This window comes from Podarcis muralis, chromosome 3, assembly GCF_964188315.1.
Source record: "Podarcis muralis chromosome 3, rPodMur119.hap1.1, whole genome shotgun sequence".
In the NCBI taxonomy this organism is placed as follows: domain Eukaryota; kingdom Metazoa; phylum Chordata; class Lepidosauria; order Squamata; family Lacertidae; genus Podarcis; species Podarcis muralis.
The window spans coordinates 9031294-9057251 of NC_135657.1; the positions used below are offsets into that span (position 1 = coordinate 9031294).

The 25958-nt window shown below is 43.5% G+C and overlaps 1 protein-coding gene across 4 annotated transcripts in view; it reads left to right on the plus strand.

Annotated features, from left to right (window-relative positions):
* The window catches only part of BCL11A (BCL11 transcription factor A), a 532252-nt gene that overhangs the window by 126757 nt on the left and 379537 nt on the right, over nt 1–25958 (plus strand). For 2 of the 4 annotated variants that reach the window (XR_013392103.1, XM_028725143.2), the window contains exon 3: nt 9947–11671. Coding sequence is in view for 3 of the 4 variants with exons in the window: in XM_028725143.2 (XP_028580976.2) it covers nt 9947–11671 (1725 nt within the window). In the remaining variant the exon portion in view is untranslated. Of the gene's footprint in view, nt 1–9946; nt 16785–25958 lie in introns of those variants that run through there. The other 2 variants (XM_077925422.1, XM_028725142.2) reach the window with 1 other exon arrangement.

Sequence of the window (25958 nt, forward strand, 5' to 3'; positions counted from 1 at the left end):
GCCCACTAGGCCACTAAGTGTGACTGGCTTGAGCCCCCTTCAAACCAGTGGGTATTTTAGTGAGTATGCAGCATATCATTGATGCAGTAATATTTCTTTAATTGTGGATTTCTAATGGACTGTCCACACGTCATTCCACTTTATTAGTTATTTTGCGTTGCTTCCCCAACTTAACTGCATTATTTCCATTTGAAGGGGCATTCTTGTTCTATACCGAAGTATGAAAAGTTGCAGAATTTCAGTAGGAAACTACAGGGCATTCACAGATTGGAAATGAAACCATATGCTTCCTTGCGCAGACACAAACAATATTGAAAACATGATTGGCTGCCCCAATATCATCATTAGCGCAAAGAATCATAAATGCACAATAATAATATAAAAATCTGCCTGGCTTTGTACATACATTTTAAACTTTGCAAACCTGCTTTGAAATCAGCCTCATCATTTGAATTGGCAAGCCTCATTTCCAGAAACTATCACCCACATTTTAAAAGTGGCTATCACCCCCATATTGTGCGCTATAATAACCATGGTTTAAAATGCAACATAGAATATCTGGTTGAAGAGCCTACTCTGATTCAAACTATACCTTGAAAGGAATGACTTTAACTTTCTGCCTCTCAGTCAGCCTGTTTGTAAAATGGAATAATAATGAGTCTAATGATGGCATTGCAGGGGGGAATGAATGAGTTAAGGATTGTAAAGCACTTAGTACTGGTAGCGTATTTCATGGAATGATACATACTAATAATTAAATTTTCTTTGCTTTGTACATTCATGAAAAAGATCTCATGTTATGGGGTGATTTGTCTTCTTAATTGCGTCCATGTACCAATACATACTCCTTCTAAGCCTCTCTAATGGCAAACAAGGTATCTGCACAGCAGAGAGAGTGATTCATCCCACTGTCGATTAGTATTTCTGCTCAGTTTATTACCCACATGTTATTTAGTCATACCTCCCTTCTCTCCCTCTCGTCCATCCTTCGGTCTACTCTAAAATGGTCCAAATCGGACAATTTATCTTCAGAGAAGAAAATATGGAAATTGGATAATTGACTGAGACCAGGTATACAAAACACACTTCACCAACCTTGAAATAACTGTTCTGGCTTCCCTAGAAATGTCCCCCAGTCCATTTCTGAACACAATTCAAAGTGCTCATTTGCCCTGTTAATGCCTTAAGCGATTTGGGATCGGGGCCCTTAAAGGGCTGCCTTCTTCTGCTTGAACCTGCTCAAGTACCGAGCCTGCTGGATGAGGCCAATGGCCCGAGGGTGCTGATCTCACAGTGGGCAACCAGATACCTGTGGGAAGCCCCCAAGCAGCATCACAACATTTCCCCCACTCATTAATTCCAGCATTTCCGAGGTCTTTTTTAACGTACTAAGGGACTATTCAAGAATGTAACTCCCTTAGCTGCTTTCCTTCCTATTACTGTAAGTAGAATTCCCACCTGATTCAGATATATGTATAGACCAGAGTTCATACAGGCTGTGCAGAGTTTGAGTACTGTACATGTGTTCCTGCATCATTCAGAAGGTGGTATGTGACTCTGCGCTTACTCTGGCATTTTTCTATCTATCGCAACAAATTCCAGAGGAATGCAAGGTCCTGAGAAGATTTGCTGTAGCAACTCAGTTCTAGTAATGGATTTTGTTTGCTTGTTTGTTTAAAGACTTGCTTTGACTCTGTTCCTGAAAAGTTGATAACCCTTGATTATCCATAACCTTGGTTAGGCAAGTTCAACGAAGGCAAAGCTGATCAGCATAAAGGCAAAGTCTTCAGCTTTTGGGGGAGGGAGGGAGGGAGGGAAGGAAGAGAGAGAGAGAGAGAGAGGAGTCAAAAACTCTTGTTGTCTCTTGTTGCAAGTCAGAGAGTTGGCAGGACTGCTTCTCCAGCAGGGCAGGGAAGGAGGTGGCACAGCGGGGGCCCTTCTGTCTGGCCCACTCTCTACTCCATGTTCTCATTTCCCTTCCTGGCTCCTAGGAGCAAACACAGTGTGTTTTCTCCCCCTCCTCCTTCTGCCACTTTGGCAGGGCAAAGAGAGAGCCCAGGTGGCGCTCGCCCATTGATCCAGCCTTGCCGGAACAGTGCAATGGCTGGTCATGTGACGGGAGTCACTTGCGGGTATCCTTGCCTCATGGACACTCCCGCTTGCTCTGCTTCCATCCAGACTTGTTGCCTTCGAACTTGGATTCTGCAGGAGCTTCAAGACTGGGGCTTGCCAATTTGTGCAGCATGTGGTGGGAATATATAATAGTGATAGACCCCAAAGCTGCAAGGGAGAGAATGTAACCACCACCAGCAGCAGTGGTTGACCAAAATGTCTTTTACCTTTTTCTGTACTCTTCAACCAGCATGGTCCAGATGAAGAAATTTGTGGGATGCATGGATTAAAACTGTCTCAATGGAACCCGTTAAAAGCAAATATTGCTTACTAAAAATTAGGTGTGCTCACTCCACTTGATGTTCACATCCTTTAAATGGACTGCCCTTAATTTTTATCATTATCTTTGGTGAGAGGAAGATTCTCTGCAGATGCTCAAAAACACTCTTCATTCTTCACTAGCGAATTAGGCATTTTCAGAGCCCAGCAGTGTTTCAGATTGTAAAAACGGGGTCTGTTTTGGATTGAAGGGAAATGTCCTTATTTGGCACTGAATGTTAAGGTGGTTTTCCCAGTGATTATGCTATAAAAAAAATATGCAGGGGGAGATTCCCATTTCGTTAAAAGTATTATCTTAGGCACACAGGTACAGTATTGTTCTCCAATACTACCTTATTATTGATGTTCAGTGGGGCTATAGCACAACAAAAGTGGGGCAACCCACCCACCCACCCTGAATATTTGTGGTATGAAAAGTTACTGGATTTCAGCATGAAATTACAAGATGTGCATCAATTGGAATTGAAGCCACCCCAAAACTTTGGTAGGCACAAAATGTATTGGAAGTGGGCTTGTATATGACAAGTGATAGCATCACAAGCATCACAAGCACAAATCATATTGAATGCGTAATAAAAAGGATGTCTGGAGGAGCACTAGGATAGAACTGTTCCCTTCAGACCCTGTTTGTGAGCTTCTGCGAACAACCTGACTAGCTACATTAGGAGACAGGATAAAATCCTACTGACATGCAACATCCCCACCCCCCATCCTAAAACTGCATACAGTATTAAGGATCCCTCAGTGTTGAAATGTGAAACAAGGTTTCACGGACTTTAAAATGCTTCCTTCATAAGCTGCAGACAATCCTGATGACAGTTTTGAGGCAGGTTAGGGAAAGTTCCATCCTTGGACAGCGTTAAGGGTCTGCCTCGAGTCTTGGCAAAGCAGCGCTCCAGATTGGCTGGATTAGTATGATTTACTAAACAGAGGCCTCCTCTGCCATGCTTGGCCTGGGTCCACTCCAGCCCTTGCCTAGCAGTAATCCATTGCTTAATTTTCATATGCTGAGAGAAACTGTGCCGTGGCACTTGTGGCTGAAGGGGAACGTAGCCTGGGATTTTGCCAGATCTGCACACGCCTTTGCGCTAGAAATTAATAAAAAAAATCTGTGCCAGGGTAATTCAAACATTGCACAAAGAAAAACTGAACTCTGCATTAATTATTCAAAGCAGGTAAATTTTCATATATTTGCATTTTACCCTAGTTTATTGTCCCCCTCCCCTTTCTAACTACTGCAGGAGATATCAAGCATTTCAAAATGTATTAGAGGCCCAGTCTGTGGGACTTCTAGATTCCCACAGAATCTCAAACTTTTCTTCAAAAGCTTCCTAGTGCTGAACTCAAGACACAGTCCCCAATACTGTGCTTGTGCAGAATGACAATGCACAGCACTGGACACAGGTGTCTTGAGAGTTAGCTTGAAACCGGTTTCTTCTTGCACTCATGATTTGAGAACATTAATGCCTAGTCAGGTGCATGGGAAATATATTATGGAAACTTATTTGTTCTGATACAGTCTTGTATTATCCATGCAATTCAGCCATATGCTGCAAACTTTATGTGGAGACCATATAAATCCATGTGGTGACCAGGACAGTGCAGTTTGATGCACTCCACATTTCTGGGTACCATGGCTGCATAGGAACTTGGCATTTCCAAAGGGAATTCTGGGATGTCCCTTTTCAAGGCTCATCTTCACAGCTTTGAGGGACAATAAATAAATAAATAAATAAATAAATAAATAAATAAATGTTTGGGTTTTTTTTAAAGCTGAGCTGCTTGGGCTGTTGATTCCTATGTCTGCTTACCACAATCTATGCTTTTCCCCCTGCACTTCCATGCAACAATGAAGTATGCAGAGCCATGTCTCTGGTCAACATGGTTAAGGGATCAACATCCCTTAAACTGAGGCTGTTGCATTTGAGTTTGTGTGTGACTCAGAAGCAGAAGGAGGGAGAACATGGGCAGGGTTGCTAGTCTTGCAACCACCTATGGTGCTTCTCCCAAATCCTCTCTTGGAGCAGCCTTTGTGTAGGCCTTTGTGTTTGCAGTTTTTATGCCCAGATGGTTGCAAGCAGATGAAGACATTGAAGAGAGGAGGAATGTGGGAGGGAGGGACAGACACATGATGTGCCTAAGTGTGCATGCTCTCCTACCTAGGCTTTCAGGAGCATCTCTACCCTGAGTAGCAAGGTATGGGGGCAGGACCTGCTAAATGCAAGAGAGCCCCAGATTGGGCCCACATATTCACAAATTTTGATACTGCTTGAGTGCAGCAACCCTCTTCCTGTTTGTGATTCCCAGCACATATTCAGAAGCATACTGCCTCCAGCAGTGGAGGTAGAACTTCGCCGTAGTGGTTATAGCTTTATCTTCCGTAAATATGTCCTCTTCCTAAACTAGGGGGTTTAGGAAACAGCCACACAACCTTTTCTGTTGCATGGCTGGGGGTTGGGGAGGGACCCTCATGCCACTGCAGTAAGCTGACACCACAAGTTCATGGGGAAAGGGGAGGGAAACAGGGTGACTCTAAGTTGTATAGACACTTTGTACATTGCCCACAGGCGGAGGAGAAAACAGCTGGGAAAGGGTATCTATTGTATGAAGGGTTGAGTTTGGATGGTGTCCATGCTACAAACAAAATATTACCGCTTTGCGTTGTCCTGAGCAAAAGCTCGCTCACTTGTTGTTAAATTTGCCCTTCCTAGTTGGACCCCTCCTTCCAATCCTTAATGCATCAGCAATCTTGCATCGACTGTTAAAACATCTCCAGGAGGTAAAATGGTCAGTCAATAGCTTTCATAATTAATCAAGTACTAATAGACAAATTAGAAATTGTGTTTCTTCAAAGCAGGAGGTAAATCACTCGTGGATTTTAACTGTCTTTCTCGCCTTGCATTTTCTTTCTTTCTTTCTTTCTTTCTTTCTTTCTTTCTTTCTTTCTTTCTTTCTTTCTTTCTCTCTCTCTCTCTCTCCCCCCCCCCCCACCACCATACAGGAATGGTAAAAGTGGAAACTTGTTTTTCATCTGAGCAAATGAAGAAAAATATTACATTTTATACTCCAGTAAATAAATGAAGCCTTTCCCCCCCTATGTAAGAAATCGATACTAGCCTTTACAACAGTTGAAGATGTTATGAAGAAAGTCATTTACCAAATTATGGGACGTAAGGCTTTTATTGATGACTGTAGGTTAGAAATTTTGGCATTGTGAGCGCTGTAATATAATCTGCTGCCCCAACAAGAAGCTGAATGAAATACAGATTATATGGTGAAACTGCAATGCATCATTTGCTATTAGTGGACTGGTAATAATTACCAGTTTCAAAGCTGCTCCCCCCTCCATGTAATCTTTACTCTCTGCCGTAACAGCCTTTCTCATTGACATTATGATTATACCAGCTGCCCTTCTGATCCAGAATATCTAGTTGATGGGAATGCTAAAATGCAATTACAAAAACTGTTATGTTGTATCCTCATTATAAGATACAGTGCTATTTCCACTGACCTAATACATAAACTAGCAAAGCAGGGGTGTGTTGCATTGTTAAGCAGACCAGAGGGTGATAGCATCACTTGCTGCAGTTTTTATAAAAAGCTTCTAGTTTATAACAGCAAAATGAAATGAGAACTATCCACATTGCCAACTGCTTTGACTTCCCTGTTGCCTTCCCCACCCCACTTTGTCCTCTCTGGACCCTCAACCAAAGCCCACAAACAAGCGTTCAGAAATCTGCATGCCCAATTGAGTTCTCCTCTTTCCAGAAGATTTACGTATTTATCTGCTGCCGTCTTCAGCGCCCTGCGCTAAACATCACAGTAAGGTTCATTAAAAAGCTGGCATTGGCAGAAGAATGAAATGTTAAATATTATTCCAAAGGGGTTCCTTTAAAGCAACCAAAATGTTAAACACCTGCCAGAGATGGCTGAATCTCTCTTTTTCTTCCTCCCTCCAATTTCTCTCTCTCTCTCTCTCTCTCTCTCTCTCTCTCTCTCTCTCTCTTACTCACCCAATTCAGATTGTCAGACTAAATGTATAATAATAGAGAAACCTGAAGCTTCGAGCAGGGGTTGGGGGGGCGGCCTCTGTGTGAGTCGCAGTAGACATAACTGTAAAGCTGCCTGCCTGTCATTTTCCAAAGTCATTTATTCAACACATTGTATAATGAAAATCCCCCTTATAAAGCTTTTTCTTCTCCTTCTTTGAAGTGAGGAGGAAAACAAGAACAATGAAGATCACTTGATAGGGGGACTTCAGCGTTTTTCTTTCAAAACCCATCCACTTCATACTTCCCTCCCTCCTCTCTACCCGCACGTACATTAGGCATATGTTTGGAAACCTAATTTTGGCATCTACTGTCTAATCTTGTAAAAAAGATTTGCCCACAAGTGGGTTATATTGAGTGAGATTATAAACACCGCCGTAAAGTAAATCACAGGTCAGCCTAGAAGATCAGCACACAGTCAAATACCATTGTAAGCCTTGCTTGTTCAAAGACTAGTACAGTATATATAAATACACTCTGTGTGTGTGCGCGCGCGCACGCGCCCCCATGCATTCCCAGCTCGGCAGTTTCCGCATTTTCAAAATGGTTTGTTAATGTCACAATTAGCTGCCAATATATTTATTTATGCTAATTTTTGCTGTCCTCTCAATGCCCCCCATTGTTTTTGGTGGAAACAGACCACTGAAAGAGAACAATAAGGATTTATCCCTTTTACAGTTTATTTTTTTCTCTCCAATTCATATGATGCTGCCTTATACTGGTCAGACAGTTGGTCCATTTTGCTTCAGCAGCACCCATCCCAAAACCTCATAGACAGAGAGGTATTTCCTTGCTTCCAAAGAACCTTTATGTAAAGATGCTGGGGATAGAACTTGGGACCTCTCCCATCAAGCTACAGTCCTTCGCCGTTTTGTTGGACTGCATTTCCCATCATGCCCAACCATTGGCAAGACTGGCTGGTGTTGATGGGCATTAAAGTCTTAACCATTTCTGGAGGGTCATGGTTTCCTCATCTCTGGTCTGGCAGAACTGCTCTGAATGTGACAGTCCTGTTCCTAATGGGAGAAGCAGTATTTCCATCAGTGAGCACATAAATGCTGTGAACTTCAGGCAGGCGCCCTTAAGCATCTCTGTGTCCGTGCATCAGGGCTCCCACATGTTTGTACAAGCTATTTATGGACATGTGTCTGCTGCAGGTGTAGCAGGATTGCAGTGTAAAATGTGGAGTTGCTCTTGGGAATGACAGCACCAAGGATTCCCAAGGGGGTACAAAGAACGGTTGTTGGTGATTGTCCAAGCTACCTGACTATTTGCAAGGGAAAACTAAAGAGGATAAGCATCACTGCCCTTTTCTGTCAAGGGACTAGACTCAACAAGTAGATGGCAAACAACAACAACCACCTTCTACTGATGTGTGTAGGATTGATGGTACAAACTAGTGGGTACTTGTCTAGCATATGGGGTGACTTGAGATTCACTATGGAGTTTAGGGCTTAACTAGAGTGCACAACTGGTTGCAGTCACAAGCTCAATGTTCTCAGCTGTGGTGGAGGATGCTGACCAATCACCAGTGCTGAAGTAAGAGTTAACTGCAAGTCCAGAAAGCAAGGTGGGAGGACCATCTCGTCCTTGCCTCAGGCTGCTAAATGTATTGGGCCAGCTCTGCTAGGTGATATTTAAATTACAGTACACCAAGGAATTCAATGTGGGGTAGTAGAGTAGACTTAATACAGGGTAGGGCAAAGTTGAGATCCTACAGCCAGAGACGTGAGGTTGCCCCCAAGATTGGGAGGGCACAATGCTGTTGCGCGTGTGCGATGTCATGCGCATTGTGGAAGGCCGAGTGCTCTGGAGGAGATGGCCACTGGACCTGCGGTGTGTGACATCATATGCGCATAGGGCTGCCTGAAGATTGAGGGGGCCCACCCCTCCTAAAACAAATATTGAGGGGATCAAGGTGTCTCAGCCCCCAATAGTTGGCACGCCTGCTTATTGGCTGACCACGGGCCAGTCACATGGTTGTTATCAGTATAGCAGGAAGCAGGACCATGTGATACTGGTTAAAAGAAATTGTTACTTATACAGTAGATAGATATATCAAATTTCAGATATATAGCTGCATTTCAAAATGAGATTTACAGTCTTAAGCATTTTAAAGAAAAGCAAGATGGCTCCTGTAGGTTTCTTCTATTTAGCCCCTCTAAATTTGGATATTCAGCTAGTTTCTTAGCCAGATGTTGGATCCAAGTTATCCAAATCCATGTTTATCTATCTATCCAGCCATCTGGTTATCTAGATTTGTTTGGGTGACCCATAAGCCAGTTGGAGAAAGAAAGGCTGTACTATATCATATATTTCAGGCTTCATTTTCTCAGCTGACAGCTTGAAACAAGGTTTTTTACAGAATAAGTTTTTTAAAAAACAAAAAACAAAAATCACAGGCCTGCAAATGAGGACTGGCATATAATTAATTGGCTTAGGCCCTGATCCTATGAGATATGCACCCTTATCTTTGGCATGTATTTTCATAATTTATTTAAGCAGGACTTACTTGGAAATAAGTACGTTTAGGATTGCAACACTAGACCATAACCATGTGCACTAAACTACTTCCTTGGAAGTAAACCAGAAAATGTATATTTAAATAATCTCATTAAAAATTAGTGGAGGTACCTAAATTTGAAGTTATTCAATGCCCATAGGTTAAATACTGTTAGGATCACAGTGTCTATGATCCTCCAATAATGGATCAGATTAATCCCATGAGACCATAGCAGAACTACTCTAAATCCAGAGACTTGATACTTTTGGCTTTAGATTACAATTATAACAGTGCATATCTACATAGCAGTATGCCCCACTGAGCTCAATGGGTCTTACTCTTAAGTAAACTATGCTTAGGATGATAGCCACAATGTGCATTGGTATAAATTGGACTAGGATCAAGGCCTTAGCTATATGTGGAGTGTATCTGCTTATGTGTTAAAGTGTTTGCACTTATTGCTGAAGTTTATTTCTGAGGAAAGAATGACTTTCAAGAAAGAGTAAAAAGAGTCATCAAATACCAGGCATATAAAGCAGAGGTTTATAAAATTATTCATGATGTAGAAATATGAAATACTAGAACTTGGGGGGTCATCAAATGAAATTGGTTGACAGATGATTGGGGATGGCTTTAGAAAAGGATCAGACCCAGTCACAGAGTTGAGGTCTATCTTGATGGCTAAGTGGGATCTTCATGTTCAGAGGTAGTTTGTCACTGAATGCCAGTTCGCGGGGATCATCAACAGTTGGAGTTGGCTATTGCCTTTAAGCCCAGCTAGTGGGTTTTCGGAAGCATCCAATTGGCCATGGTGGGAAGCAGGATGGGAGACTAGAAAGATCTTGGGTCTGGTCCAGCAGCAGGTCTTGTCTGACGTTCTTAAGGAAGCTATTTGGTTATTAAACATTGATGCTACTGTGGTGTTTTGTTTTGTTTTTTGCAGGTAAAGATGAACCCAGCAGCTACACATGTACAACATGTAAACAGCCATTCAACAGCGCCTGGTTTCTCTTGCAACACGCACAGAACACTCATGGATTAAGAATCTACTTAGAAAGTGACCACGGAAGCCCCCTAACACCGCGGGTTGGTATCCCATCAGGACTAGGTGCTGAATGCCCTTCACAGCCACCGCTCCACGGGATCCACATTGCAGACAATAATCCCTTTAACCTCCTTAGAATACCCGGATCGGTTGCAAGAGAAGCTTCGGGTCTCGGAGAAGGGCGCTTCCCTCCCACGCCGCCTTTGTTTAGTCCCCCTCCAAGGCATCACTTGGATCCACACCGCATAGAACGCCTGGGTGCCGAAGAAATGGCCCTTGCAACCCATCACCCCAGTGCCTTTGACAGGGTGCTGCGACTCAACCCCATGGCCATGGAGCCCCCAGCAATGGATTTCTCCAGGCGGCTTCGGGAGTTAGCTGGAAACACCTCTAGTCCGCCATTGTCACCGAACCGGCCCAGTCCTATGCAAAGGTTACTGCAACCATTCCAGCCAGGCAGCAAGCCACCCTTTCTGGCCACGCCGCCTCTCCCTCCTCTTCCCGCTCCTCCCCCTTCCCAGCCTCCCGTCAAATCCAAGTCCTGTGAATTTTGTGGGAAAACCTTCAAGTTTCAGAGCAACTTAGTTGTCCACCGCCGCAGCCACACTGGAGAAAAACCTTACAAGTGCAACCTTTGCGACCACGCGTGCACTCAAGCAAGCAAGCTAAAGCGCCACATGAAAACCCATATGCACAAATCCTCCCCAATGACAGTGAAGTCTGACGATGGCCTCTCCACGGCCAGCTCCCCAGAGCCTGGAACCAGTGACCTTGTTGGCAGTGCTAGCAGTGCCCTAAAATCCGTAGTGGCCAAGTTTAAGAGTGAGAATGATTCCAATATGATTCCAGAAAACGGGGATGAAGAAGAGGAGGAGGAGGAGGAGGAGGAAGAAGAGGAAGAGGAAGAAGAAGAGGAGGATTTGACTGAAAATGAACGGCCAGACTATGGGTTTGGCATTAATCTAGAAGCAGCTCGTCACCATGAGAACAACTCCCGGTCTGTCGATGAGAACCGCTCCATCCCGGATGTCATGCAAGGGATGGTTCTGAGCTCCATGCAGCACTTCAGCGAGGCCTTCCATCAGGTCCTTGGAGAGAAACATAAACGAGGGCATTTGTCCGAATCTGAGGTACATAGAGACACTTGCGACGAAGACTCGGTAGCTGGTGAATCCGATCGCCTCGACGATGGCGCTATTAATGGTCGGGGGTGTTCCCCTGGTGAATCTGCCTCTGGAGGTTTGTCAAAAAAGCTGCTCTTGGGTAGCCCGAGCTCCCTAAGCCCTTTCTCCAAACGCATCAAACTTGAAAAGGAGTTTGACCTTCCCGCAACAGCTATGCCTAACACTGAAAATGTTTACTCCCAGTGGCTAGCTGGGTACGCTGCCTCTCGGCAGCTAAAAGATCCATTCCTCAACTTTGGAGACTCCCGACAATCGCCTTTTGCTTCCTCCTCTGAACACTCCTCCGAAAACGGAAGTTTACGCTTCTCGACGCCTCCTGGGGAGATGGATGGAGGGATATCAGGCCGCAGCGGTACAGGAAGTGGAGGGAGCACCCCGCATATTAGTGGTCCAGGCCCTGGAAGGCCTAGTTCAAAAGAGGGCAGACGCAGCGACACTTGTGAGTACTGTGGGAAAGTCTTCAAGAACTGTAGTAACCTCACTGTCCACAGGAGGAGCCACACTGGGGAAAGGCCTTATAAATGTGAGCTGTGTAACTACGCGTGCGCCCAGAGTAGCAAACTCACCAGGCACATGAAAACGCATGGTCAGGTGGGGAAGGACGTTTACAAATGTGAAATTTGTAAGATGCCTTTTAGCGTGTACAGTACCCTGGAAAAACACATGAAAAAATGGCACAGTGATCGAGTCTTGAATAATGACATAAAAACTGAATAGAGGTATATTAACATGTCCCCCTTCTCCTCCCTTTCCCCAACCAACTCCCCACCCCACCCCCACCCCACCCCGGTGTAGAGATTTTCTAGTCCCTTGTGAGTAAAATAATGGAAGCTAAGGATGATATTAAGAAAGTGCTAGTCACCAGCACACCTGTTTTCATTTTCATTTTTTCATTTTTTTCCTCTTTTCGTTTCTGTTTTCACCATTTGAATGCATGATCTGTATTGGGGGCAATACTACGCAAACTTTGAGCCTTTCTCTTGTGCAATAATTTACATGTTGTGTATGTTTGTTAATTTTTTAAGAAAAAATTAGACAGCATGTATGGTATGTTATGGCTGTTTTTTTAAAAAAATTGTCCCCTGATTGATTGCTGAGCAAACAAAATGATAATACCCACCCACCCACCCAAATACTAACTCAGACAGCTATGTACCCATTTCCTGTAATGTTCCAGGAAAAAGAGAGGGGGGAGGAAAATCAGAATAACGAAAACATTTTTTAACAGAACCAACCATGCTACGTGCATTCTGTGACACATATCATGTACAGTTTTGTTTTGAAATGTATAAGGGCAATGTTCTTTGAATTAACCCTCTCTGGACAGATGGATAACACTGCAAAGGGAAAAGGGTATTCCACGGTGTTATCTCAATTTCTGTCTTTAAAAGGATGTTAACGTATCAGTTGTTTTTGTGGTGGGGGAGGGGAGGGGAAAAAGTAGGCCTTTAATTGAAAAATAAGGACATAAAAGAAAAAAAGGTAAATTTGTACTATCATTTGGTTTAAGAAATGGAAATCCGAGTGCCTTGAATCTATTTAAGCCATGTTGGTGGCAACCCTACTTGTTCTAAACTTGTAGCTCAACTTTCGCACTGGGCAATGTAAACGAGTCCTTTAGGACCTAGCCGATAACTCTATATTGTATTTCTCACAACAGTGGCTACCTAAATCAAATAATTAAGAAAGGAAACCCAATACGTCCTAGTTAATCATCATTCGATCCTACCCATGCACTCCTGTTCCAACTAACCTCCGCCCAAAGTCACCTAATTCAAAGGGTTGTAGCCAGTCTTGGTCCTACTTAAGAGTAGCTCCGTTGAAAAGAATGGACAAGACTAATTAAAGTGCATTGATTTCAGAGGATTTACTCTGAGTATAACTTAGTTGAATACAACCCAAATTGATTCCCCTTCAGAGTGTTGAAAACATCCCGGGACCATTGCAGATGATCTTTCTCTCATCCTGTTACCCAACCAGTACCCTGTCTCCCTCTCTTTGCCCCGCCCCCTTGCAATTTTGAGATTCTGATCATTATTCTGATGATTAAAAAATAAGAAGAAAATGAATGTGAAAAGTGCAGAAGGCCTTGAAAGATGATTAAATACACTAGGAAGAAAATTCATGTTCTAAAGATTTTACCAATATCTTTTAGTGATTCTGGCACACAAAAGGACACAAAACCTAAAAGGAAGAAGAATGAAAATAAGTAAATATCCGAATTAAGTTGGTTGTCAACTTGACAATCAAATTAGAAACGTACAACCTTGCATACCTACCGCATATCAGTCTATTGATCTCTCTCTCTATATAGGGAAAGACATATAAAACAGTCCGGCAATAATATTTTACTGAGTGTAACACATAGCAAAAAAAACTAAATAAAAAAACATACAGTGATTTATTAGCACAATGTGGTACTGCTTGCCATTTAAAACTAAGAACAGGTTATAAGCTAATATTGATATGATGATTAACTATGAACTATTAAGATTTGCCTTGAAGTGTGACATTCTGAAAAAGAAGAAGAGAGAAAGATAATTTAAAAAGAGTAGCAGAGAGTATGTCTGTGCTCCCTAAAAGTTGTACTTCATTTTGTTTCTTTTTACCATATGCTATGTGCTCGTTGTGTTGACATGGGAAAAGGATTCATTGTTTTTATGATTAAGCTAGGATCTGCCCCGTTGGATGTTCACATAGCACTTGACTCTGCCTGTTGTGTATGTCTCTTTTTCCTTTAATCAGAGGTACACAGGTTGAGTATAAAAAAAAAACCTTTTAAGACTGCTCAGATAGGACAATTTAAATGCACTGTACAATTTTCCCAGTTTACAGGTCTCTATACTTTTAAGGGAAAAATTGCAAGATTAATGAAAAAAAAAATTAAAAAATATATATGAGCATGATCTCATGATGAGCATATAAGAAACTCTGCCAGCTTGCCGTTTTACTTGACTTAATGACTGGGACTCAACGTTACGGCGCTGTGAATGGGAACAGGTCGTACAATTATATAAAGAATAACGAATGATTGCTCTCACTCCTACAGTGCAAGGGTGGGTTTGGTTTTTTTTGTACAAAACTTTTTTAAATATAAATGTTATGATTTTTTTTTTTAACAAAAACACTTCATTTTGTTTAGGGGAGGAAAAAAAACAAACTTGTATTTTAGGGTTCACTGTCTTGGTGGTGTACAAGACCTGCTCTTCATTGAAAACCAGTAGTGGAAAATCCTATGCCTTGGTTATATACACAACTCTTCAGGTTGTAAAATAAATACATTGGGGAAAGGGTTAAGAATATATAGTACTTAAAATATAGGAAAATGCACACTCCTGTTGGTTCCTATGCTAAGAAGAAGAGAAAACAAACAAACAAACAAGAAGAAAAACACATTTATGGTCTCTTTTTTCTGTAATTTCTAGAATGGTATTTGAATTTAATGTTCACCTAGAGTAGGCACTATAGTATTTATAATGAAGCTTGTATTTTTAACTGTTGCTTGTTTCTCTTTAAAAAAAAAGAAAAGAAAGAAAAGGTATCATTGTACCTTTTTTTGGTAGTGGAAAAACACACATACACACACGCATACACACACACAAAAAAACAAACAGGCTGCCACAGTATATTTTTTTAATTTGGCAGGATAATATAGTGCAAATTATTTGTATGTTTGAAAAAACCATTTTTTTTTTTAGAAGAAAAAGTGTGACATTGTACAGATAAGAGGCCATATAATGGCTGTTTTGGGGGGAGGGAGGGTGGGGAGGAAAAAAAGAGAGAGAACGAATCTGTTTGAATGTCGCACTTAATGAGCGTTGCAGATGGTTGTACATATCAAAGGGGGTTACTTTTCTTTCCGCTGCCATATTGTATGCAGTAATGCAAGGTGATGATGTTGGTTTGTTCCGTAGTGTGCTCTTTCGTCCCCTTTTTTCTTCTTCTCTTACCCCTTTACATTCCAGCATCTTTAAAAATAAAAATCTTCATATGCAGTAAAAGGAGAAAAAAAATTAAAAAAAACTAGAACGAAAGGAAGAAAAAAAATTAAAAAGTTTCGCAGGTTTTTTTTTCCATTGCCAAAAAGAAAAAAAAATTAAATGGTGCTTTATATATTTAGATCGGAAAGGATTTCATATGCAAAGCATATTAAAAAAAAGAGAGAGACAGAGAGAGCGAGAGAGACAGAGAGAGCGAGAGAGAGAGGAGCCCCTCTGGATACGATACCTTTTTTGTATATGGCAATGCAAAATATTTTGTTATTATGGGCCTTTTCTATTCCTGTAATGAAAGCTGTTTGTCGTAACTTGAAATTTTATCTTTTACTATGGAAGTCACTATTTATTATTGCTTACACGCTCTGTTCAGAACAGAGGCGTTGGATTTGATCTTTGTTTTTTTTTTAATTGTTTTTTTTTTATTATTATTTAGATGACCAAAGGTCATTGGCAACCTGGCTCTTTGTTGTATTTTTTCTTTTGGTTTTTGTTCTAGTCTTTGTTAAGTTCTATTGGGAAAACCACTGTCTGTGTTTTTGGGGTTTTATTTTTTATTTTTTTATTTTTATAAATCGGGCAGTTGTCTGCATTACCCTGTTCATTCACCCATTTTGTCCCTTAATTGAAAAATAAATAATAAAAAATAAAAAAAAACTGCTTAAAGTACATTCCATAAGCTTTGCGTGTCCTCATTTGACACACTCTGTAAATTTCCCTCAGCGAGAGAAGCAGCTTTTAAGAGAAGACCACGAGGTTTTCTTCATGGGGGCATTTTGATGTACGTATTAGTAGCCTAAAGACCCAGAAAGCTCCCTATTTATATCACAATAAAATGCTTTGCCCCTGGGAACAGTGTCTTGTATTAAGAGCAAAGATCTTGCTTTATTTTATTTTTGCAGCGGAGGGGACCTTTCTTTTCCATATGGATGTTCCCCCCCCCCCCCGCATTTCCCCTCTTAAGAATGGAAGTGATTGGCCACAACATCCAATTCATTCATATTCGTCTGTGAAAAGGGACTCTCAGCCAGCCCTCCCCCTCAGCCCCCACTTCCTGCACCATTGCGTACAATCACAGACAAGCTCAGAAACGGAAACAATATGCAACTCCCTCCCTGTGAGCCCCTCCCTTGCCCACCTTAAAATAAACTCAAAACCCAACGTGACAGGTGAACTGGAAACATCTCTTTTTGTGCCACCCGGTGCCGTAGCAAAAGCAGAAGCTGCTTGTGGGCGCGCCTGCCTGCACTCTGGGGGCGCATAGTCTGTGCTGCGCATCCCCAAAAGCAGGCCCACTTGGGGAACAACCTCTTTCTCACATTTTGTCCGGTTGGAACGAAAGCCGGGATGGGAGCTGCTCTTCTTTTTATATATTCTGTACAATGGATAGGTTTTATCAAAACGTTGTGTATACATTGTCTTTAAATATCTGGACTCTGGTTCTGATTACATATATATATATTTTTCCTCCTGAGAGGTCTGTATATGTTGTCAAGTTTTACGAATACTGCATGTTGCAGCATCTATTTGCTTTATTAAAAACACATACCTCTGTGATACCGTCTCTTGCTCTTCCTAGTGTAACAGAATGGCTTATTTCTCATTTGCTTTTTTAATTTGTAAAAAATTGTCACATTGTTCTCATTCAGTAGCATTTTTGTTGCCTTATTTTGTCCAACGCCTCCTCAAAATACATCACTTGTTTTAAGTAACTGAGGAAATACTATATGTTCCCCTCCCGCCGGCCCCCGTGCCCCCATGCTTTTGCATGGGTTGGTCTCATGCTACGCATCCAAGTGGAAAGGACCCTTAATACATCACCGCTCAGTTGTCCATTGGCTGAGGACTGAACTCCACTAGGAACATGGGAAGCTGTCTTATACCAAGTCGGACCATTGGTCCATCTAGGTCAGTGCTGTCTATACTGACTGGCAGAAGCTTTCTGGGATTTCAGGTGGGGGACATTCTGTGCTTCACCTGGAGATGCCTGGGATTGAACCTGGGACCTTCTGCTTGAGAGGCAGATGCCCTACCACTAAGCTATGGCCTTTCCCCACTTCACCACCTAGCTGGGCAAACAACGTGGTAACCTAGTGCAGCCACCAACCTGGTTGGCATAACTTTCAAAATGATGTCAGCAACTGGTCCATCTCACACTGCTCCAGGTTTTTGAGGCACTGAGTAGCGTGCAGCTCTTTAATGTTGGGAGAGCTTCATGTACAACGCCACTACCATGTCATAGAATGAGGGAGCCCTTGCTTGCGTAGAGCTCCTCGTGCGCAACAACGATGATATTTAATAATAAAGAAACAAGATTAGCTTGCCTAGCATTTCACATACAATATCATAGTACAGTGGTACCTCAGGTTAAGTACTTAATTCGTTCCAGAGGTCCGTACTTAAGCTGAAACTGTTCTTAACCTGAAGCACCACTTTAGCTAATGGGGCCGCCGCGCCGCCGGAGCCCGATTTCGGTTCTTATCCTGAAGCAAAGTTCTTAACCTGAAGCACTATTTCTGGGTTAGCAGAGTCTGTAACCTGAAGTGTATGTAACCCGAGGTACCACTGTAAAGTGAAGGGCATCTGCTTTCCATTGCATGGGAACTAGAAATGGTCACCTATGCTTAGTGAAAGTCCCACCTCCCAGAGCCTAAGGTGGGGGTGGGGGCTGCAGGAGGAAGAGGGAAGCTCCACTGTGCTAGCAGAAGTCCCTGTTCAGGCTTCTACTAGTGGACTCATTTGTTGAATCTGGACCACGCTATGTTTATTATGATATCACCATGAAAGGTGTAGTCGTGGTTTATGACATTGCTGCTTCTGCTTACTCTTCCCTGTACCTACTTCTCTGGTCCATGTGGTCTGCAACATTTTAGCTCATAAGAGAATGACAGATGTATGAATAGGTAAATGACCACATCTTAAAAAGCAGTCTTTGAATGAACTTAGTCCCTAAATTACACCCTGAATCCATCTAGCCTAGGCCATTATTCACTATTTTCACTGGCAGTGGCTCTCTAAGTCTTACAGATGGAGGCCTTTCTTGATACCGGGCATCCTTTAGCCAGCAGTGCCAGTGTTTGGACCTTGCACATGCAAACACATGCTCTGGCATGGAGATTAGGGGCAATTTCAAGACTAACATAACCATGCCTCTGGAAATTCATAACAAGAAGCCACGATTCTGGAAATCCATGGACAAGTACAGAAGTTGGCCCATTCTGATCAAAACTTCTCTCATATATAAACATAAGGCAGGCAACCCAGGAATCATTTTGGGGACAAAATGTCCCATCAGCCATATTGACACTAAAGTTTACGTCACTTTATTCCAGTTTAGCTGTCATGAATAGATCATAATTTGAAGAGGGTGCTGAGGATCTGCTGGGGGGGGGGGGGATCACTCACACACCTCCATTGCCCTGGAGAGAAGGAATGGCTGTGAAACCAGAAGAAAATCCCTTGTCAATCCCTTGTCAAGGCCCACCTGGTCCAGCAATCTGTTCTCACAATGGCGAATCAGATGCCTATGGGATGCCCACATTCAGTACCTGAGTGCAACAGTAGCCTCTCAACTTCTGATTCCCAACAATTGCTACAGAGGCATACCGTCTCCGACAGTGGAGGTAAAACATAGCCGGTATTATGGCTATTCTATAATACACATTCTGTCACCCCTTCCTTCTTCAAGCTACCCTTTTAATTTCCAGTTTTGTACCAGCCCTTTTACCCTCCCTTTATGGTGCTTTTATTGCACTTCTGGATTCTCTTTCTCCAACAGTAACTTCCCCCCTCCAAAAACATGAAACATGCACTTGAATATTAAATCCACTGAAATATTAAAATCATGTGGAACAACCTGTGGCAAAACTAGGGAGTGTCTCTTCCTAGCAAAATCAATGCTCCATGTCATTTGCCCCTGCCCACCTGATGGGCATTCCTCTGTGGTAGAAAACACTTGTATCCAAACGGGCTTTGGAGTCTCAGTTTTCTGCTACCCACTCTCCTTCCTTTTCTTCCTGGCTTCTATATAATTTGCTGTCTTCTTCAAATCCTCCACCTTCCTCTTCATTGTTCTCCTGCAGTCTCCAGATTTGGTTGGCCTTTATGGGGCGATCTCTTAACCTGCCATGTGGGGATCCCTTGCAGATGACCAGAGTGCCTGGAGACTTATCAGGTCATGCGTCCATAGGAATGACTGCTGGGAGGAGCATGGAGAGAAGAAACATCCTGGTTCACCTGCATCAGCACAAGCGGACACCTTCAGCTGCCCCAGATGCAACAAAACAAGCCTCTCCTGTATTGGTCCCTACAACCACAGCAGTTGCTGTAACCTTCCAACATTTTGACACCACTCCTAAAGACGCGCTCCTCCATTGTCTCCCAAGGCAGACCGATGCCAACAATTATCCACACTCCTTGCTGATTCTTTGTGGAAGAAGACAGATGAGGCCCATCTTAGTCCTGCATCCTGTTCTCAAAGTGGCTAACCAAATGCCCTTGCGAAACCCGCAAGCAGGACCTGAACATTACAGCAGTCTCCTCACTTCCGCTCTCCAATAACTGGTATTCAGAAGCATACTTTCTCCAACAGTGGAGGGAAAACAAAGCCGCTGTGGCTGGTAGCCATTGATAGCCAAGGCTGTGCTGCCTTTCCCTTTTCTGGTCTCCCACCAACCTCACAGTTTTGTAGTCTGTTAGCTAAAGAGTTGAGCTAGAGGTCAACAAAGCCCACATTTGCCATGGACTCACTGGACTGTCTTAGGCAGGTGACTGCCAGCTCCTTGCCTCTAAAATACAAATCTCACAGAGCACTTGTGAAGGTGAGTGACAGTGAGTTTGCATGGTGTGAACAAGACCCTCTCGTTGCCTGTGCTGTTTCTTCTGCAGTCGTCTGGTAGTGCTTGCGTGCCATGAAGATCCGGGGAGAGAGGTGGCATGGGCAGCCTTGGAGTTTGCAAATTTGACATTCAAACATTGTCAACTGACTTCAGAAGAATATTCATTGGTGATGCTCATTTGTAACATCCAGAGGCACCCTAGGGGTTGTGTAGCTTTTTGTGCAGTTACTATATATACAGAAAAACAGTTTCTTGAGATTCCCCTTTCTTTTAGTTCAGGTCCCTCCCTTTCTTTTGTGCATGACTCCCCTTGTAACTGACCGTTGGCCATGTTGTGGAGGCTGGTGGGGACTGGAGGATTACAGATTCCCCCACCTTGCACTAAAACCGATTAAGAAATATCATGGGCCTCCTCATTCCTGCTAATGGAATGTTTCCATTCCCTTTTAAACTCCTCAAGTGAGACCTGTCCTGGATGTTTCACTCACCACACTTACACCCTGAGCTCAGGACATACTGTTTAAATTAAGAACAGCTCCAGGCCAGCATGTTGATAGAGTGAAAGTCCCCACCAGTAAACACCACTGACGTGGGCTGAAGGCACCCAAAACGAAACAGTTCAGACTGGCACATTGTGCTCTTCACTACACAGCCGGCGTTTACTAAGGAGGTACCAGTCCCCATGGCAAACACATTGTTTAGACTGGCTTTGAGTGATGTATTTATTGTCTACCGATTCTCCTTGACTCCCCACTCCTCCAGTTTGGCTTTTTCAATTTCTTTGCTGAAACCATAGTTTTAAGATAAAGTTTTCCTGCATGGTTCTCATAGATGGCCATCAATTAGTCCCAGATAATAATTCTGCCATCCTCAACTTTCTTTCCTTGGTGAACTTCTGTGACACTTTTCACCTCTGCTCTTCCTAGATCTCCAGCTTCTCATCATTTTGATTTTATTTTTTATTTTTTAAAAAGTAGGGTCTGCTTTGTCTTTTCTCCTCCCTGGACAGGATCCAAAATGCAGCCACTCTTGATGCCTCTGCTCTTCTCACATCAGGACCACTCAAAGGATGCTTCTCTTCACATCTCTGGCTTTAGTTTATCTTTGTGAGGAGAAGCTCACCTATTTGCCTTTTCTGCCACAGACCTTCTGCTTCATCCTAGATCTAAGGGACGTCTCGCTAATGCTTCTCCCTGCTGTTATGACAATCTCTCAAGCCAAAGACGAGGATTCTTCCCATTGTACACAATCTTTGAATTACCTCAAGTAGCTTCCTTTACTCCCCCTTCCTTGCAGTCCATTTTTTATTCTTACCACCTTTCCAAACGCTTCACTCCTCTCTCCCTGTATTTGTGTACAGTGTGGTGTTGTGGTTAAGAGCGGTGGACTCGTAATCTGGTGAACCGGGTTCGATTCCCTGCTCCTCCACATGCAGCTGCTGGGTGACCTTGGGCTAGTCATACTTCTCTGAAGTCTCTCAGCCTCACTCACCTCACAGAGTGTTTGTTGTGGGGGAGGAAGGGAAAAGGAGATTGTTAGCTGCTTTGAGACTCCTTAGGGTAGTGATAAAGCGGGATATCAAATCCAAACTCCTCCTCTTCTTCTTCTTCTGACTCCTCTGTGCCTTTCTAAATTACTATATCTGTCTCCATCACTTGTCCCTTCCCTTTTCTACTAGCAACAGAGTAAGGTGGCGAGGTGGAACTCACCCCCCGAGGCGAATGGTCATAGCACCTCCTTTGCATGCAGAAGGTCCCATTTTCAATCCCCCAGCATCTCCAGGAAGGTCTGGGAATATCCCCTGCCTAGAACCCTAGAACCCAGTCCGTGTAGGCAGCACTGAGCTAGATAGATCAAAGGTCTGATTCGAGGTAAGGCAGCTCCCTGCATCTCTTGGGGTGTAGAAAAGAAAATGTTGGCATAACAGGCTACTGCTGCTTAAATCCCCCTCTTCTGCACAACCATAGAAGTCCTCTTTTTCACCTGGCTACTTTAATGCAGAGCTGGGCCCATTGCATGACCAAAACATGTCTAAGTCCCATTGAGTTCAGTGGTGCTTACTCCCAGGTAAGTGTAGGAATGAAGTTACAGCTCCATCCCCATTTGAAATCAACATGGGTGCAAAAGGCACTTAGGTCGTGGGTTATCAAGGGCACGTCTACAGGGGTCTTCTCAGAGCTGTACCGAGTCGTGCGATCCTGAAAAGTCCTGTGGCAATAGTGCCTGCTCCTTGCACAGATACATTAGAGTCCACATGGTGCACCAGTCAGATCATGGGGCCAATGCAACTGCTATAGTCCTTGTCGGGGGCCACTATTCAAAACCTCCTTTCGTTGGGGGGAAAACTTTGGAGAGGGATTTTCAATGCAACCTGCCATTAGTGTTGCACACTGAACAGTTTCAGAATCTGGTGCGGAACCCCCAGGAAATGGCAGAGGGGGAGGAAGCCAGGGGAAAGCTGAATTGGGGAGTCATTCCACCTGACACCTTCCTTCCCCCAGGTTTTTTTTGTGTTTTTTTTTGAAAGCAAGCCTTCCACTAATGTAGGTGCCTCCAGAATACTAGGAAGGGGCACAGCACATATATTTTAATCATTTGTGTTCACATAAAGCCTAGTAAACATGATATTCTGCCAAACATCCATACCCATTTGGGGTTTTCAGATGCTAGGTAACCACTGGACTGGGCCATCCTCAGATCAGTTTGCCACCCTTGCAAATAAGCCTCCAGGTGTCTTTAAATCATTTACTTAGACATACCTACGTATATTAGATATTTTGTGGCACACAGAGAGAAAGGAGGAGATGGGAGAAGAAAAAAATCCTGTTCTGATTTAAAAATGCTTGCCGGTCTGGTCACCTGGAGACTATTCTTAACTCGCCACAGGAGACTTCTATACAGTACATATATCATAGGGAACTGTGTGGAAATTCTCACTAGAAAGCTGATGAATTTCCATGAGGGCTTTAAAACAAAAACAAACCAAAACAAATTTGCAACTTGATGTGGAAAACAGAACTTGGAAATGGAGGGGGAGTGGGGAGAAGAGAAATGGAGAAAAATCAACAGTTTCACCAATCCCTTTTCAAAGGCAGTACAGGGCTCAGGTTTTGCTTCAGCAAGAAGCAAGCCAAGACTGAGTCCTCTATCGTACCAACAGTAGCAATTGCATCTTGCTTGTTAGACCTGGGAGGTGCTGCTTTAGTTAAAGGGACCCAGCTTTCTCCAATAGTCTCCCAGCAGTGTGGAAGCCTCTGGTCTCACTGGGACATCTGCCAAAGACATCCTTGGGCTGGCCCCACAGGCTCGCATGGTAGCAGTTCTTCTGGGGCTGCCCCTTCATCCCCTTCTTCTGGTTTGGAGTCCTCGACTCCATCTCCTGAAGAAGAGGACCCTGACTCCAAGTCCCTGGCAGTCCTCAGTGCAAAAGCTTGTGGGGGAGTGGACAATTTTGCATTATCCTTCACCCCTTGTATGAAGGAGAAGAATTACGTGATATGGCTCCCAGCATGGAGCACCTGCCTCAGACTGAACATGGAGCGGGAGGATGAATGCCTCTGTTGTTCCACCACATAAAGAGGACAGTAATTTGAGAGTGGGAAGTAGCTTACTCCAACCAAGATGGCGGCACCAAACAAACTCGGTCTCTGCTCTTCCTGTGGCAGCAAAGACTCATTATTTTGATTGGCTGGGCCATTATATTTGATCTTTAGGCATTAAACATTATTAAAAGAGTTTTATGCCATTCTGTTGTGTTGGTGTTATGGAGTTGTTTGTACCATGGGAGTGATTTCCGATTTCATTTCCCCCCCCTCTTTTTTTTTATAAAAAAGTTCATCTGGTTACGAAACAATCATAGCCATTATGATTTGGCAGTAAGGAAGGCCCCACTTGCCCATGTCTGGGGAGCTGAAGCAGCAACAGAGGTTGATGGCAAGGCAACGTTTGGAAAGTTCAATCTCTTCTAAGGGCGGCTCATGTTTGAAACCTTTAGCCCTGCGTGTGACCTGGTTGGGAGGTGGACCTCTTTACAGGGCACGTTCCAGGGCGCCACTTGAGTAACTGGAACATAATTAGGTGGGTGGGTGGGTGGGAAGGGAGGCCAGTCAACAAGAAGCTAGCGGGATGGAAATAGAATAATAACACAACTTTTTAAGATGACAGTGCAGGGTGGCCAGAACACTAAAGCAAAAAAGAAAGAGAAAGAAGTAGTAATACCAAATGTGACATTTTTCCAGTGGTGTGATAAATTAATGGTGTTATAAAAGCATGAACCATTGAGGCCCATTCGCTGTTTGTTAGTTTTCTGAAATGGATTCTGACGGCAACCGTAATGTATTCTTAAGCTGTGCCAACATTCTGTACAAGCCTGACCGATGGTCCTGTGAAACATTTCCCTATTTATATATATATTTCTGGTGAGGGAAAGGGAGAAAACTCAATAAAAGGAGGGAGGTGGGTTCAAGGCAGTGGGACAGGTAGCAGAAGCATTGTCACTGCACATCTTGAGGCCAAGGAACCTCGGAAGGGGAAGCCATTGCAAATGGGAAAGCCTCTGTTGTTGGCCTTCTCCAGGTTTTGGGTGGACCATGAAATTACCGAAGGGCTACAGCGCTTTGGCCTGAAGAGCTGCACCGACTCAAAGAATTCCATCTACATAGAAAACTGGGATGTCAAAGAGGGCTACGCCTCAAGCTTGTCCTTAACATGCTAGATTTCTATGTGGGGGAATTGGGGGGGGGGAATTGGCACCTCGTCATGAACTCTCGGTGATAACTAGTCCACAGGATCTTCGTCCTAAACGAAAACGGCCAGTAGGAGCCTCATGAACCCAGAAAGTAGTTCATGCTGCGCTTTTGTCAGGGCTGCTTCCTTTGTTGCAAATCGATGACACCAGAGTTCTGCTATGACTTTCTTCTGGCCATGGAGATGTATCATGGGAAAAATGGGTTTGTAAGCAAGGATATAATGTCCATGCTGGGTTTTGCAAAGGGTGTGTGGTGTACCTAGGGAGAAATCCTAGCCCCCCATGGGTCTACCAACCACCATCTTTTCCTCCAGGCAGACCTCTGGAGACCATCCCTCACCCCACCGTCTTGCATCTATTTGCTTACATTTCAAGAAAGCCATTGGGAAGCCCTAAAACAAAAATCACAGCACAGTGCAAATAATATAACCACCTTTCAATCCAGAACCTCCATCCTATACTTAAGTGGTGTTCAGCTGCCCACTGAGCTCCGTCTCATGAGTTTGGCAGCGTCTGTGAACGAAGCCGTCACACTGGTGTTGTCGGGTACCAGTCCAAAGAAGAGAGAGAAGAACATCAGGTCAGAGAACACAAGAGGCACAAAACATGGAAAGAATTCTTCGTATCAGACTTCCACGTCCAGAGTTTCTGACAAGTTTGGGAGGCCGCAAGGACAGTTGCCTAAATCTCATGCCGTAGGAGGTCCTCCTCGTGGGATCAGATGGCAACCTTCGCAACTCAACGAAGACCTTGCATTGACTAATTATGATTTTTGTTTTGATGAGTATGCTGTGTGTTGGTTTCGATTCAAAGGCTCCAATCCAGCAAAGGGAAGTCCACCTGCCTGTGCAACAGCTGATGCAGATGTGCATCCAGAAACACATGTGGAGGGCCAATCACAAGTAATCATGTCCCGCTCCTTAAACACGAATTCCCACCCACAGCCACACGTGTGTGTGTGTGTGTGTGTGTGTGTGTGTGTGTGAGAGAGAGAGAGAGAGAGAGAGAGAGATTAATTGCATGTGCTGGATTGGGACCACTGGATTGCTATGCCTAGATATTATAGGAGTCTGTTATCTTGGATGAGTCGCCAGTCACCCAGTATGTTTCTGCCTCTTAATTGTGAACGTGAACATTTTGACTTTC